Here is a 15,110-nt window from a genome sequence, read left to right as displayed (position 1 = left end):
CGAGCTGGAGGAATCAACCAATACAAACTTAATAAGAGTTTACTAAGGCAAATGCAAAGCCTCTGTGGTAGTAGGACCTGGAATCCCAGTGAGCAGCAAATTGAAGGTGAGTCAGCAGAGTGCCCTTGCAGTGCTGAAGGCTGTGGTAGTGAGAGGGAAATGTTTGTTCCCTTTGATTGGCACTTAGGAGTTTGCATCTGGAGTGCTGTCTTTATTTTGGGAGCCCCTTAGCACAGGATTTGCAAATATCTTTGTAGGGGCCCCTGGGATGAGGGTGGTTGGAGTATGGAAGGCCCAGATGTAAAGATAGGCTGGAAGAGCTTGTTCAGCCTGGGGAGAAGGGGATAAGGAAGAATTAAGTTGCAGTCTTCTACTAAGTAAAGGAGTGTGGTGGGAAGGATGCAGTCAGATTCTTCTCATAAGTGCAGAAGAAAGAGCCAGTGCAGCAAGAGAAATTCTGCAGGAACAAAATGAAAAAAATCCTCTGAGTAGGGGAATGGTGGAGTACTGTAATAGCTTGCCCAGAGGACTGGAAACACTGTCCTTGGAGGTTTTCAGCATTCAGCCCTTGGCCACTTGATCCAACATTCAGGTTGTCTCTCCTTTGAATAGGAGGTCAGACAAGGTGAGCTTCGCAAGTTGCTCCAACTTATTTTTTGCTATGATTTTACAAATACGGGGAAGCTGATGGTTGATCACCTCCAAGGCTGAGGTGACAGTGTGACCTGGTGGTTATTGGTGACCTTGGCAGGTTATTGCTTTAAGATTACTTGCATATGTTTTGTTATTTACTAGCATGGCATTTGTTGTTCACATGATTAGTGCGGATTATTTCTCATATGTGAGAGTGCTCACATGGGCACCAATTTACAGGCCTACTGACACAAACAGAGGTTATTTGTTTATCTTTTCTGTCCACATCTCATGAACTGTTTTAATTTTTCTTTAAACTTGCTATTTTCCTTGCAAGAGAAAGAGAGGAGGCAGACAGTTGCTGGATAAGAAAGGCTCTAGAATGGAGAAACAGACTGCTCAAGTAAAAGTACCACAAAGTTGCCTGCATACTTCTTCTGAGTTTAGGTGTGGAATTGACTACATGGAACTTCTTCCCTCTAGCTGTCAGCTGCCAGTCACTGAATTTTTGTGTAAACTGTTGCATATTTAATCCAAATATGCTCTTGCCTAGGTTGCTGCAGCAGTGCTTTGAGGATATGTAGTTTACAGAAGAAGCCAACTCTCCACCCAGCAGTCCCCAGGGACCTCCAGAGTGCTCCTTCTCATGGTAGGTAACCAGCACTGAGCGATGTTCTGTCTGTGCTTTGCTTCAGGGAGGCAAAATAATGAGTCAAGAACTGCTAAGTGTGTAATGGACCCTAGGCTGGTTTTTCAGTTAAACATGACTCTTGAAGTTTTTATATTGTATCACAAATGTCAAAGGTCACCAAACCAGTTTGTTTTTTTACAAAAAACATTCTTTTAAGACATCCCATTTTTAAAAAGTGCTTTAAGGATTTTTTTTATAATCCATTGCACATGAAAGAAACTTGTGTTTAGGTTACTACTCATATTAAATGCAAAGTGAAGGAAGGCCTAATTCTACATGTCTTGTACATGTAGGTCTTTACAGAGGTCTAAGCCTATCTTACCCTTTCCTGTCAGAGTAAATAAAGTTCATTGGATTATGGCCTGCTGCTTTCCATATTTAGTTTGACTACTAGGGTGAGTGGAAACATTTTAGCTGACATGATGGACTACAGATCAAAGCCTTAAATCTATTGCTTTTTGTTTTAAACTATCAAACATCTCTGATGTGTTGTCATAGCATACAGCTCTTCAAACAGCAAGAGCAACGTTGGTGTCTTTTCCCTATGGGCTGAAACAACTACAGTTGTCTCTAATCAAACTTTTCACTTTTTAAAAACAGGTTGTGGTAGGGCCTTTGGGATATGGATCTGCTCATGACTGCAGATGTTAAATTCCCATGGTGTGGTATCAATAAGATGTACAACTGTTTATATCTTCTCTGCACTTTGAAATGGGTGCATCCTGCTTTTCCCAGAACACAGGCTGTCAAGGACCTTGATGGACTCTTGCAAATAAAATGTTGCCTGCACTCTGCTTGCTCCTTTTTGGGGGTGTATCTCTTATGTTTTTCGTAGTCTGAGGTTGACCAATGTGATTTCATTACAAAACATGGAGGATGATGAACAGTTGTGTCATTTCATGCCATGAATTGTTCCATTTCAGAGCCATTTTAAGGGTCTTTCCCTTCCATACTGTGCCAAATATTCATTTGTTGTCCAACAATATCCTGTGGCGAGAGATTACTGTGCTTTCCTCCCTCTGTGCTGATTTAGCTCACACAGATCTGATCCAGGCCACACAAACCATTGAATCAGCTCAACTGATGAAGCAGAAAACTCCAACATGAGACAGGAACCTTCATAATAGCATTTGTTTAAAAGGTTTCCTAATGTGAGGCTACACTCCTAAAACCACAAGCTCTTTTGGAAAATCTATTCAACATGTGCTTCTCAGTCACAGAGCTGTTGAAAGTGCCAGCATGGTGCATCTCTGTTTCCCAATCTAGTGGAAATGGCCCATGAAGCATTCTATAAACACAGTGGGGGCAAGAACATCAGCTTAGTTGCCTGATTTTTCAGCTGGGGTTAGTAGTCAGCAGCTTCTGTTGCACTGATTGCTTTCATCTGCTCTTGAATGCAAACGTCCCTTTGGTATTGATGACTTGTAAAAATCCAGAGTGGTCCTTAAAGTGCACCAAGAACAGTTACAGGGAGCTCAGGCATCTTAGAATCACACGTCCAAAGGGACTGAGTCAATTGAGTTAATTTCTTACATTCTACACTGTGTTTTGAAGAATAGATTTGTTTTCTAAATTTCTGCTTTTTGAAGAGTATGTCCCTATTTTTGTTTTTTGCTGATCAGAACAACAAATTTGGTGCATCTCTGTGTAACAGTCTCTTCCACATGGCTTTGTTTTAGCTTCCCAGCAGTTTTTTGTGCCTCCTGTAACCAGCTGCAAGCAGGCACCCAATACCAACTTTCCTGAAGCACAAAGGGATGAACCTAAAAATTATAATAAAGAGAAAAGTATGACTCTCTAACTAAATCCTGTAGTGTAGTGGTTCTGACTTGGCCTCACAGTTACAAATCTGCCATCCCTGTGTATTTTTCTGAAATGGATCTCTGTTTTCTCAGCGCTCTCATCCATTTTGTTTTTCTAAACCAGACTCTGTAACAAATTCCTGGCTGATGTCTTCTGTTGCCAACTAGATATTTCCTAGTCAATAATTACTTAGTCGTTCTTTTAAAGCACCTTGTGCCATCCTCATTTCTTGTTTGCCCTCTCCTAACTACCTCCTTTTGTTCTCACTCTGCACACTTTAGGTGGAATAGTACAGAGCAGATGCATTGAGATATTAGTGAGAATTCATGAAGGTTATACACACCACACCTCATCCACCCTCATTCCCTAATTAGTTAGAATCTGGCTGGTGATCTTAGGGGTTGTTTGCTTTTAAAACCTTGTCACTCTCATCCTGGGGCCTGGTGCAGGCGCACTTGCCATCAGCAGTTATCCTTTAGGGCTCCGCCAGGCCTCTAACCCATGGTCTGCTGAGGACCATCTGCTCTGTTCATGTGCCTTTCTACTGATACCAAAACAATTTCCATCTGACTGCCCTGTGCTTTGCACAAATAAAAACCTTTCGGGCTGCTGCTTCTAAAGTAGATTTACCTTCAATCACCATTTATTAAATCTCTGTCCATTAAAAACCATAGCTTGCAGAAGCTGTGTGCATTAAGCCTGATTATAGAGTCAGTAGAGAAGAGGGAGGGGGCCAGCAGTTGCTATCAGTGGATTGCCTTGTTTTTCTGCTTGGCTGGCTGCTGGTAACACTTGTGACAGGGTCCATATTGGAACAGAAGTCTCATTATTTGGCTTTGATTTTGTTCTATGCATTTGTCTCACTTTTTATATAAGCTGTAATTTAATGATTGTTGGCTTCAGGAAAAAACCTGCTCAGACTACGTGGCTGAAATCAGGGTTTTCTTTGATGCTGGGGTGCTAGTTCCATTATGGAGGGGATTAAGAAAGGAAAGTTCACAGGTTCCTTACGGAGGATGAGTGGCTCCTTCAAACGCACTTCATTTAAAGGCTCAGCATCTGGATCACAGAGGGTAAGTCTGCAATTACCCAAATAGTACAGCCAGAGAGAAACAGCTGGAGGCACTGTTTGGCCCTCTTACTTCTAACAGCTGGTACTGTTATAAATGAGAACTACTCCCTTTGTGCTTGTGAGGTCTCAGAGGTATCAGTCGTGTTCATTGCACTGGTTCCAGCAATTAATCTTATTCCTGTTACAGGACTCCTTTCACAAGTTCCTGTCTTAGGGATCTTTGGGTTAAATGTCACTGTACAGGGCTAGCCTGTTATTATTCCTGTCCATATCAAAATAGTTTTGATGACTATTGATACTCAGCGTTCCTCACCAATTTAGATGCAGTAAATGCAAAGGCTGGTAGGATGTACACAAGATTTTGATGTGATTCACTGAACTACAGATGACAGAGTCTGTGAGAAAAGAGTCTGTGGTTAGAGTATTTGCTGTGTAGATTATGAATGAAAAAGCAAAGTAGGAGAAAGAAGACATGAGTGACTGCTTTGTAATGTATGAACTCACTGTTGTTATCATAAGATTGCAGGTAGTAAATTAATAGTAAAAATTCATTTCTTAACTGTTTTCAAGCTCTTAAGAGAATTTATGTACATATTTGGTCCATAGATTGATAGATTCTCTTTACAACAAGTACAGACTAACTTCAGCTCAGTATTACTTACATTCCAGCTCAACTGACCTTTTTCAAACTGATTCCACTCAAATAATGAGAAATAGATTTTGTCTACTCTTTGAATCCCTGCAGCCTTCTTACCTCTAATTTCTGCTGATTGCCATCACAGTGTTAGAGTCAGATTCTAATTAAAGGGGTGAATGGAAGTTTGAAGGAATATAAACTGAGAGAAAAATGCCACACAGGCAACTAAGTATGTATTAAAATGCTTCATTCTCTAAGTTAAAGATTGTTCTGAACTATGTGCAATATTGGTCATAGTCTGTGATTGCAAGAGAGAATATGTCTGTGGTTGGGGACTTCTTCAGCAGAGACTGATGGTCATGGGCCATTACCAGGGGAATCCAAGCATCATCTCAGTATAAAGTAATTTACAGATTTACAGTGATGGTTTTTATGTACTGACTGTGGAACCTAGCTCTTCTGTCTGCTAGAGATTGTCAGGCTGCATGCAATACCTGTATTACAGGCCCAATTACAGAAAATGAGTGCTAGATGGGGAATAAAGTTGCTTCAGCTGTGGTTTCCTTGGCACCAGGGCCAAGCCCAAACATCTGGAATCAAAACAGAAGGTGTTTGTGGTGGGTTCATTTTTTCCTCCTTTGATGGATGTAAGGCAAAGTGGCAAAATGAAATGTCAGTTAATGCTTAGCAAGTGTTATTTTGGGTAACTTTTCCCACTGCTTGCACAGTTGCATCCTGGTGCCTCATGACAAACCAGGCTGTCCTTCAAGAATCTCAAGTTTCAAGAATAAGTTTGTATTGCTTGCTTTGTGACTCAGATGGCTCCCAGCTTCATAGGCTGGTAGTATTAACTTTATTTATTGAATAAAGCAAAGAAATAATTATAAAGTAAGTTGAAAAGTATTTCCTTTTTAAAATGTCCCCAAGCCTGCTTTGATACTGCAAAGCATACAGCATTTACTTCTTGAAAGGAATAAAGTCAGAGTAAAATACCCAGGCAAAAATTGCTTAATTTTGTCCCACTATTCCCATGGGAAAGACTAGTCAAGTGAAGGTAGAAGGAACACAGTTCAGATTTTGATGTTCTTGACTTCTTATTATAAGAAAATGCTGTCTTTCAAAAGCTGAAAATTCCTTTCATGGCTTGCTTATTTTAATCTTCCTAATTCTTTTAGTGTTTATTTGCTTTAATGCCCATTTCAGAAACAGAAACTTTACCTTTTGTGAAAAAAGTTATTAGAGTTGAATAAAAAACTAGATTTTATGCTAATTTAATAGGCTGGGAGTGTTACTTCTGCAAAAAATGATGTGGGTTGGCTCTCTGTCTGTAGCACACTGTCATCATGCAGGCAGGTGAAGTGCTCATCTCTGGACATCTCAGGCAGGAAACTGGGCACTGTTGTGCTTGAGAGTGTTTTGTATTGAACATCAATTTTTGCTAATGATACAGCTGAAAAGGGGAATTGAAACTGGTCTTGAATGTGTGTGCCTTGTAGGGGTGTAGTGCTTTGGGATATGTCTGGAAAACCTAAGCAGGAAATGGTTAAAGCCATGTGAGTGAGGTTTATAATGAAAATTTCACCTGCTGCTCTAATTTTTTCCCTTTTGCTCACTCTTGGTATTTTTCTGAGGAATGTGTAACAGTGTGTGGTCCTGGCCCATGATTTTAACTTCCAGCTTTTACTGCAGTAATGCTGGATACCAAGACTACTAAAAATGTATCCTGCTTAGCTCTTTACTCTGCTTAGCTTTCCTGTGTAGTCCCCTAATTTTAACAACAGTGCTGTAGAGGAAGATAGAATTTTATTTCCTGAGCAGTTTTACAAAACCAGCTGTTGCTACTTGCTGTGCAATTAAAGGTATAATTCTCTACCTCATCAGAGAATGCTCTAAATGACATGTGAAACCCATGATGTTTAAGAAGGGAGTGTCCTTGTGTGTCTGTGTTTTGATTTTTGTCTTGTAAACATCTCAGTTTATTAGCAAAAGAAGCAGTTTATCTGGGTGCACATCACTGCTCTGTCTTTCCACTAATGGGAATTACTTCAAATTACTTTTCTAGTACTAAACAATGCTTTCATCTCTGCTTGCTATCTCTATTGACTTGATCTAAATGTCTTTAAGATATAGCTACTATGACTCATTTTCTGTTCCTCTGAAGAGATAACCATTTGATTGAAACAGCTTTACTCTGCATTTATTTCTCTTTGCCTATAATTCTTCTATGCTTGTAAATTCTCTGTGATTATCTGTATAAGGGTATATTCAGTACAAGCCTTCCAGATGCTCAGATTTAAGCTTTTATAGAGCCACTAATGTATTTTATCACTGTCTCCTTCCTGGCTATCAAATGTAGTACAAGAAATTACAGTAATGCCTAACAAAAATGTAAAGAATATTTTATTTAAATGCAATGGAAAACTTTCAAAACCTCAACAGCACTACTATAGAAAGCATAATGGGTCTTTGTAATATTTAACTGCACTGTAGTGCAGTTTTACCCAGTGGTTTATTGGAAAAACTTCCATGGATTACAAAGGAGAAAATATTATTAGACCTTCAGACTAAGGCAAATAACTTGTGCTATGTTTTGTAAATGACCAGACAAACCAGTGGTTAAAACGTTAACTTAGATCAGAGAGAATGTAGCTTCTTGGCAGAAAACCAATTTTGTCTCCTCTTTAAGTCACTGTTTTGATCTGTCTTACCATTTGCTAATGAAGCTTGAAAATTGGTGTGAAATCCCTTGAAGTGAGTTGCAGTTGTTAATATCAAATTGTATGTTTTGTGTGCTTTCTTGCCATAATACTAAACTTCAAATAGGAAGAAAAAGACTAACAGGATGAATTCACATTCTGCTCCTAAACTATTAGTCAGGCAGCTGTGATTCCTTGGACTTGCACACCTTTTGATGGTTTAGGTTTAGCATGGGTCATAGGTATACTTGGAAGTTTTATACAATTAGTTAATATTGCAGTTACAGTTAAACAGATCCTTTGGTAACAGTGCAATAATTTTCGTACTCATTCCTTTTGAGAGTTGCAAATTTTTCCCCACAGATTTCTGCTGTGATTAAGACACGTGCCAATATTTCAGTCAATGGCTCAAGAGATAAAAGTGCTGTATTTTTTACATTTTGGGCAGTCATTTGAGTGATGTAAGAAAGAAAATAACTGGGACATAATAAAATTAATTTCTGAGTATGTCAGTGTTAATGTTCAAAAAATAACAGAGCAATAATTAAACTGTTATCACAGGTAGGTTTTCGTGGCCATAAGGGGAAATAGAAGCAGACTCATGTCTGAAGAACAGGCCAGGAGGTTATCAGCTGCCCCTTTTCAAGTGAACAAAGACTGTAGTTAGCAACCTCTGCAAGGTCCTAAGGTGAGACACAGCAACACAGCCTGTGCTCCTCTCTGTAATGATAGAAGGAAATACCAGATTGGAATAATTTCCATCAGAGTAGCCTTTTTCTTAAGAAAAACTGAAATCTGTTATAGTTGGATGTGTAACGTTGTCCAGTTTTGAGAAATCTTTTCTACAAAGAGCATTCTGCAGGCTCTGTCACTTCCCTGCCCTGCTGGATCAACATCGAGGTGCTTTAGTGGTGATTGGATATTGCAATGTCCTTCACAGCCTGGATAAGAGCATTGTGAAAAGCATCTGTAATAGAGTATGTGTTAGACAGCACCAGCTGATCTGAATAGGAATTGGAAATAATTCCTTTAACCCCCTAAGCAGGATGTACAAGTGGCCAAGTGAGTTATAAGGCTTTTGTTTTGCTGTGACACATCCTCCAAAGGAAGAATATCAGTATAGCAGAGGATTTGTCCAGTTTGAGACGTAGAACCAAAAAGTTCTCCTTGGCACATCCGTGACCTTTTCCTTGACATCCTGTTTTTTCTCAAGACAGACACTGCAGGTTTTGGCTTTTAGGAATCTCTGTGTTGTCAGGAATTGTTCCCAAGGACTCGAGTCCCTATCCTGCAGGAATGACTCATGCAGCAGAGTCAGGCACGCGGCATTGCAGTAAACCCTGTCCCTACAAGTCAGGGCACTGCAGACATCCAACAGAAGCAGCTGCTGTGTGCATTCAGTGAGCAATACCCGACCTGTAGCACAAAGGACAGGTTACCACAAAGGCATGGAAGCTTGCTGCTCGAGGTAGGGTAGAGGCATGGGATCAGTGACAAGACCTCTTGCACTGTGTCGCTGTTAAAGCCTCGTGTAGCTCCAGCCAAGGTGCTGCCCACACATAGCTGCCGTGTCATGGTGGCTTGCAGCAAGGTGAATGTCATGAGTTTTGTGGGAGCTTTTTTAGTTAAAGCCCAAATGTTTGGCAAATTCTTAAAACTGCTGGTAGCTGTTACTTACAAGGAGTATCTCATAGAATGACTGAGCAAATACTGCGTGACCCCCAGAGTTTACAGCCAGTGCAGCCTGTCCCCCAGCTGGACACGTGCATGACATGACTTCTGTACAGGACTCATGGCATGGACTGAGTGTCAGGGTCACCTTGTGAGTTAGGGGATAATGTTTTTTACTTTTCAGCAATATGCTTCTGTTCTGTTCAGCACATTATATTCACTTCTGGCAACGGTGGGACCTGCATGCATTTGTGTCTTTTGCAACTCTGCTTTGCTGCCAGTTTCCCAACATGAATTCTATCTAGTCTCACACAAAAAATATTGCCACAGTTCCTTGGTTCATGCTGCCCCTCTTTCTGGTTCTTGCTTACAGCATCTGTTCAGTGGCAGACTCAAATAAACTTAACAGAGTTCTGAATAGAGAAAAATGAGAGCAGAAAGCCTTGAGCAGTTTTTACTTTAAGTGTAGTTTTGTTGAAGGAATCTGTCAAGGGTAGATATTTACTACAAACTGAAACAAATGCTTATGAATACTGAAAATCTCTGTCTGACTTTCAAACACAGAGAACAATAAATGCATGTTAGAGTGCTTCTGAGGTGGATCATTTTACAGTAGCAGGAGATGCAGAATGTCAGTGTAAGAGGCCTAGAAAACACAAGTGTGGATAAACAAAGGATTAAACAATTTTTCTAAATAATTCTTTCATATGGCCATGAAAGTGATATTAGTTCATGTCTCATGTAGCAGTAGTAGGTTAGCTGATCTTGCATTGATGGGTTGGATTGGGGTACTTACTGCTTTCCTGTCCTAAGTTTGAAGAATCAGCCACTGCCTCAGAGAACAAAACTTTCTGGTGCTTTTTCATTTCAGACTCTGCATTACTAGAATCACTTCTGCAAGTGATTGAGATTCTTTTAATCTAAAGATTTTAAAATTAAATTAAAAACATAGGCAACAGAGTGAAGCAAGGCTCAACATTGAAAAGGGGACGTTTCACGGGCAGTGTGGTGGATTGTATCAGCAGTTGAATTTCACTGTTTTGTTGCTACTTCGTGAAATTGGGCAGCTCCCTTTTCATTTGGTTTTTTTATGTGTCTTGTCCACAGAAATAGTTTTCTGTTGTATGTGGGTCCCAATCTCTAGTGCAACTTCTATGATCTACGTTAATGGAAAAGTTAGAAAAGCTATAGCTGGTTAAAACTGATTAATATACCTCTGATCATATATCCCCCTGCCTCAAGCCTCTTTCTAAATAAAAAGTAAGCCATGAGATAACCTGCTTAAGGGCTTACATTTGGGCCCCAGTTTTACCTCCTAGTATGTATGTTATTTTTTGTGTTGTCAGTACTTTTTTCTGCCCTGTGCTTTTGCCAGCTGTTAGCAGGCAAATTATTGCTATTAAGCAGCAGAAGTGTCATTGTAGGGTTAGCACTTAATCCAGTTTAGAGATGGGAGAAGTCCTGTAGACAGGCATTAGCAGGGTGGAATCAGAAAGCCAGCTGGTCTTGGGAAGTGTCATGAAGCTGAGAGGAAATAGCAAAATTTGAATGTTCTTACTTGTGAGGAGTGGAAAAGGCCCGGACACCAATGTTACATAACCAACAGCTGGTTCATCAGCAGATGAAAAGGAGGGTGGAGAGGATTAAAGGCAGGTAGCAGGGGCTGTGAGAGGCAGCTGAAGGTGCCAGGCTGCCCAGGCTGGGGGCAGCAGCTGGGGCAGAGCAGCTCGGCCAGGCAGGACGTGGGCACTGAGAAAAGGGAGCCTCTGCAGCACTGGAGCAAGTCTGGGCAGGGTGACAGGGCAGAGGCTGCTGAGCAGACCTGAGGGAGTTGCAGGGAGGAGGGGGAGAGAAGGACTCAGCCCAGCCCAGACTAAAGAGCTGCTCCCTCACCTTTTAGGCTGTGCTGGAAAACCAGCACACATTCACTTTGGAACATCAATCTAATGCCAAATGAGCGAAAAACCAGAGATACCCTGATGATTAATTGTGACATAATTAGAGAAGAGTCTTGCATTTAAGAAAATGAGGAGAGTGCAGGTATAGAGAATATTGATTTTTTTTTTTCTGTAAAGATGACAACTGATTTCCTTAGTGCAGCTGGTAGTATCTTATCAAAAGTCAAGGAACTGATTAGAAGCTTATTTTTCATGCTAATCTCATAATCTTTAATGGATAATGCTGGCCTTTTCTGCCAGTAATTGCACTTTTTTGGAGGAGTGTGATGCTTTTTGTGACTTTAGTAGCATTCCATCAACATGTGATCTAATAGGAATTTCTCTGGAGCGTGCAAATGCAGTCACCTATGAAGTGTATCCAATAATTAAAGCAATTGCTCTTGCAACAACCTGGCTCACCTGACAGGGGTTTATGCTTCATTAGAGAATTCTATGCTCAGTGTTGGTTCTGTTTTGTTAAAAATCTGTTAAAATCCTGGATGTTCCTCATTAAGGCTCTCTCAGTTAGATCGTGTTAGAAATTTTAAACTGGATTAATTCCCATGTACTGAAGATAGAAAATTACCTGGCCTTGAACTTTCCATAAGAGAAGATTCAGTATCACTACGAGAATATCCTGGTTCTTTTGATGTAAATAGGAAGTTACAAAAGCAATTTTTTGCAATCACAATAAAAATTGACTAATCAAATGACTACAGGACAGTGTCTCCTCTAAGAATTAGATTTTGAGGATGAAGTTGAATAAAATTTCACCATGTCATCATTAGCACCTGCTTGCTTCAACTCTTTGTGAAGATGTGCTGTAAAGCAGTATCAGCTTGTATGTTCCTCTTGGAAGCGACATGAAAAGGCAGCCTTGTTCTATAAAGATTAATCTCTAATAATAGCACACAGTAAAAGATGTAACAGCTGGTATGGATTAATATTCCTTAATATCTACTTTCATGTGATTAATAGCTGCTTAAGCCCCTACCAGTGGAAAGTGAGTAGTGGTTACTAAGCTTTACTAAATGTACTGTTTGTAATTTTTTCAACAGAGTGGACATTTAAATGTTTTCCATTTTCTATTTCCGGTGGTTTTAGTTGACTTTAATTTCCCTCCTCCCCAATTTTCCTGTTGCAGGTCACGTATTAAAAATTTTCTTTCCCAAAAAAAAGGGAGCAATGAGTTGTTCAGGGGTTCATCCTCTGTTGTTTCTGGTACACAGTACCCAAGACTATTCCTAATACAATCAGTACAATCACCCTAATACAATACAATCATTAACTTCCATGTTGGTTTATTTCTTAAGGTATTTTACAGAGATTGACAGGTCAAGAGGATTGTATTTGGTTTTAGGCTTCATGTTCACAATAAGTACTAAATATCTTTGTCCAGTTCTGCATTGCTGGTGGTGATTTTTATGTTTTGTCTTTGCAAATGTAAAATCTTTTTCAGTTTGGAACTGAAGAGTAAAGGGTAAATTCCAAAGCTTTTAAAAATATTTATTCAGCCTGTGATTAGCTGGATCGGTGCTCAGAGCCTAGGGTTTGCTCTTTTGAAATTACCTTTTAATCACTTGATAATTTACCTACGTTTTATTGAAGTGAGTCCCCTAAATATTTTCAATTATAGATGTGGATTTGCTCATGAAACTGAGGACTGCAAATCCAGGTGGGAATCAGGTGTGCTGCTCATGAGCTGACAAGGTTTTTTTCGATTTAATGTCCATTAAATTGAGAGGTCGGGTGTGAGGCTGTTCTGGGTCAGCCCAGGAGTCTGTGCTGCCCAGAGCTGGAACAGCACGGTCAAGGGAGTGCTGCAGAGCAGGGAAAGATGTGGTTCCTCTCCCTCAGAGTTTGCTCCTAGATGGAGATACTTCAGATAGGGACTGTGTGGACCAGAGATGGGATTTAGGTGAAATTGTATTGTTACCTTTTAGTCAGCACAGTATCCTTCAACATGATGTTCTACAGCTTAGCTGCAAATTGTACAGAAGTGTGCAACTCGAGCTCCCTTGTTTTGGAAAGTAGTTTTTTATTTTTATGATTGTTTTATCCAGACACTTAGTATCCCAGATTCAGAATCTTTTGATTTTGCTGTTGAATTTTGTACGTGCTTTTGTATTTAGCTCTAATTTCACTTCACAATTCTGTTGAGCCATCCTTACAAAATCCTGATTCTTCTCATTCCCAGAAGCATATCAAACATTTTTTGTTTCTATCTGTCAGGCTTAGGTTTGAACAGAGCAGCTGAAAGGTGAAAAGTCTCTGTGTTTTCCTAAATCACTAGCTCTGAGCATTGAAATGCTGACATGAGATGAGCTGACACGCCTTCACTAAATGTGGGAAACTCTGGCTGTTTAGCAGTGTCTTTCATCCTTAGGGAGCCCCAAACTGTTTTATCAGCCCTCTGTCTTCAGAATAGTTAGTTTACCAGAGAAATGCCTCCACCTTCTCAGAAGGATCTTGACATCAAGCAACATCAATTTTTGTTCTGTTCCAATGGTGGTGCTGCTGGTAAATAGTGCTGCATGTAGATCTTCTGGTAAACCAAACAGCTGGGAGAAAGAGGATCCTTGTAGGATACAGGGGCAGGCTCAGTACCACACTGATCTCATCTAAAAGCAGTTTTGGTTTTGGTTCCCCCCAGGCACACACCCCCAGCGATGCCCCATGGCCCAGGATGCCATCTGATCTCTGCTGCCCCTGTCTCTGGGGACCTGCTGGGGTGTGAGCTGCTGGGGCAGTGGAGATGAGCCCCGGGCGTGTGTGCATCCCGAGCCTCCTGGGCTTTGCAGCCGCCTCCCAGAGCCTGCCAGGGGCTGTGCTCCAGGAGCTCAGCACTGCTGGTGCATTCGTGTGTTTCATTCAGGAAACAGCAGAAGGAAATATCTGCCTTGTTGGGCGCGGCTGGCCCAGCGCATTTGTCATTAGTGTCCCGCTCCAGCCTGTGGCCTCGTTCGTTTTAATCATTACTTCCCTCTCCCATAATAAATCCTATGGTATTAATGTTTTGCTGTTGATAAAGCTTTAGTAGTTGGAATAAATAAACCCACTAATGCAATCTCCGGTCTTTCTGACATTCACCTGTGTGTCACTCAGTAGGATTTCTAAGTGTCATTTTCGTTTGAATTACAGATGTTCTGAAGTAATGTTTTTCAAGCATGGAAGGAGAGCCTTGTTGCCTTTATTTTTTATAACAGCGTATTAGGAGGAAGGCACAAGGGCACTTGAATTTAATTGAAACTACTTGAATTTAAGCTGATAGTGCCATTTTCCATCCTCTCTGGCCTCTAGCTGCTGAGGAGGTCTCTGTTAGACCTTTTGGGATACTAAAGGGCTCTGGGAGACACCAGGAATTCGAGCTGGTGCCAGGTGTGTGGGTTCAGGCACCTGACTAAGCATTTAGAAATTATTTTGTTAGAAAATAATATGAACTGTTCCCCACAAAGCCCTGGTAATCTTATGGATCTAGTTCATTAGCAAACTCTGCCTGAACCAAGAGCTAGGGCAAGTCATCTTGCTGTCACCTTGATTTTTTTTCTCTGAAAGGAAACAGGGGCTATGAAAATTTAATGGAATGAAGATATGGGGGGTAGTATTTAACTTGGTCAAATTGCTTTGATTTTCGAATAATTGTCATGTTGAGAAGGTAAAATTTTTTACTGATATTAAATTTTCACTAGTTTATACATGTTAATATGACTCTACTGCTCTTCAAAGTGTTGAAATGGGCAAGTGCTTTTGTTTTCTGTACACAGGCATACAAAATATCAAATGCATTTTACTGTTTTCTTAGAATACTATTTAATTTAGAGCAGATTTGAGTGATTTAGAATGAAAATATACTAGTAAAACATTTCTATGTCAACCTGTGCTATGGTTGCAGAAATGCTAAATAAAACATGAGTTGAAAAGGACATGTAAACTGGGCTGCAAATCTATTCAATTCCTGTACACAAAATAA

At 40.3% G+C, this 15,110-nt stretch overlaps 1 protein-coding gene across 2 annotated transcripts in view; it reads left to right on the top strand.

Moving 5' to 3' along the window:
* TRPM1 (transient receptor potential cation channel subfamily M member 1) overlaps positions 1-15,110 on the top strand; it is a 99,257-nt gene that overhangs the window by 25,433 nt on the left and 58,714 nt on the right. For both annotated transcript variants that reach the window (XM_041469134.1, XM_041469133.1), the window contains exon 5: positions 1,187-1,282. In XM_041469134.1, coding sequence (XP_041325068.1) covers positions 1,280-1,282 — 3 coding nt within the window. In that variant the 5' untranslated portion in view covers positions 1,187-1,279. The remainder of the gene's footprint in view (positions 1-1,186; positions 1,283-15,110) is intronic.

Source organism: Pyrgilauda ruficollis, unplaced genomic scaffold (genome assembly GCF_017590135.1).
Source record: "Pyrgilauda ruficollis isolate IOZ18807 unplaced genomic scaffold, ASM1759013v1 scaffold23, whole genome shotgun sequence".
NCBI lineage: Eukaryota > Metazoa > Chordata > Aves > Passeriformes > Passeridae > Pyrgilauda > Pyrgilauda ruficollis.
The sequence above is the reverse complement of the archived record's forward strand: the minus strand, read 5'-3'. Positions and strand labels throughout refer to the sequence as shown.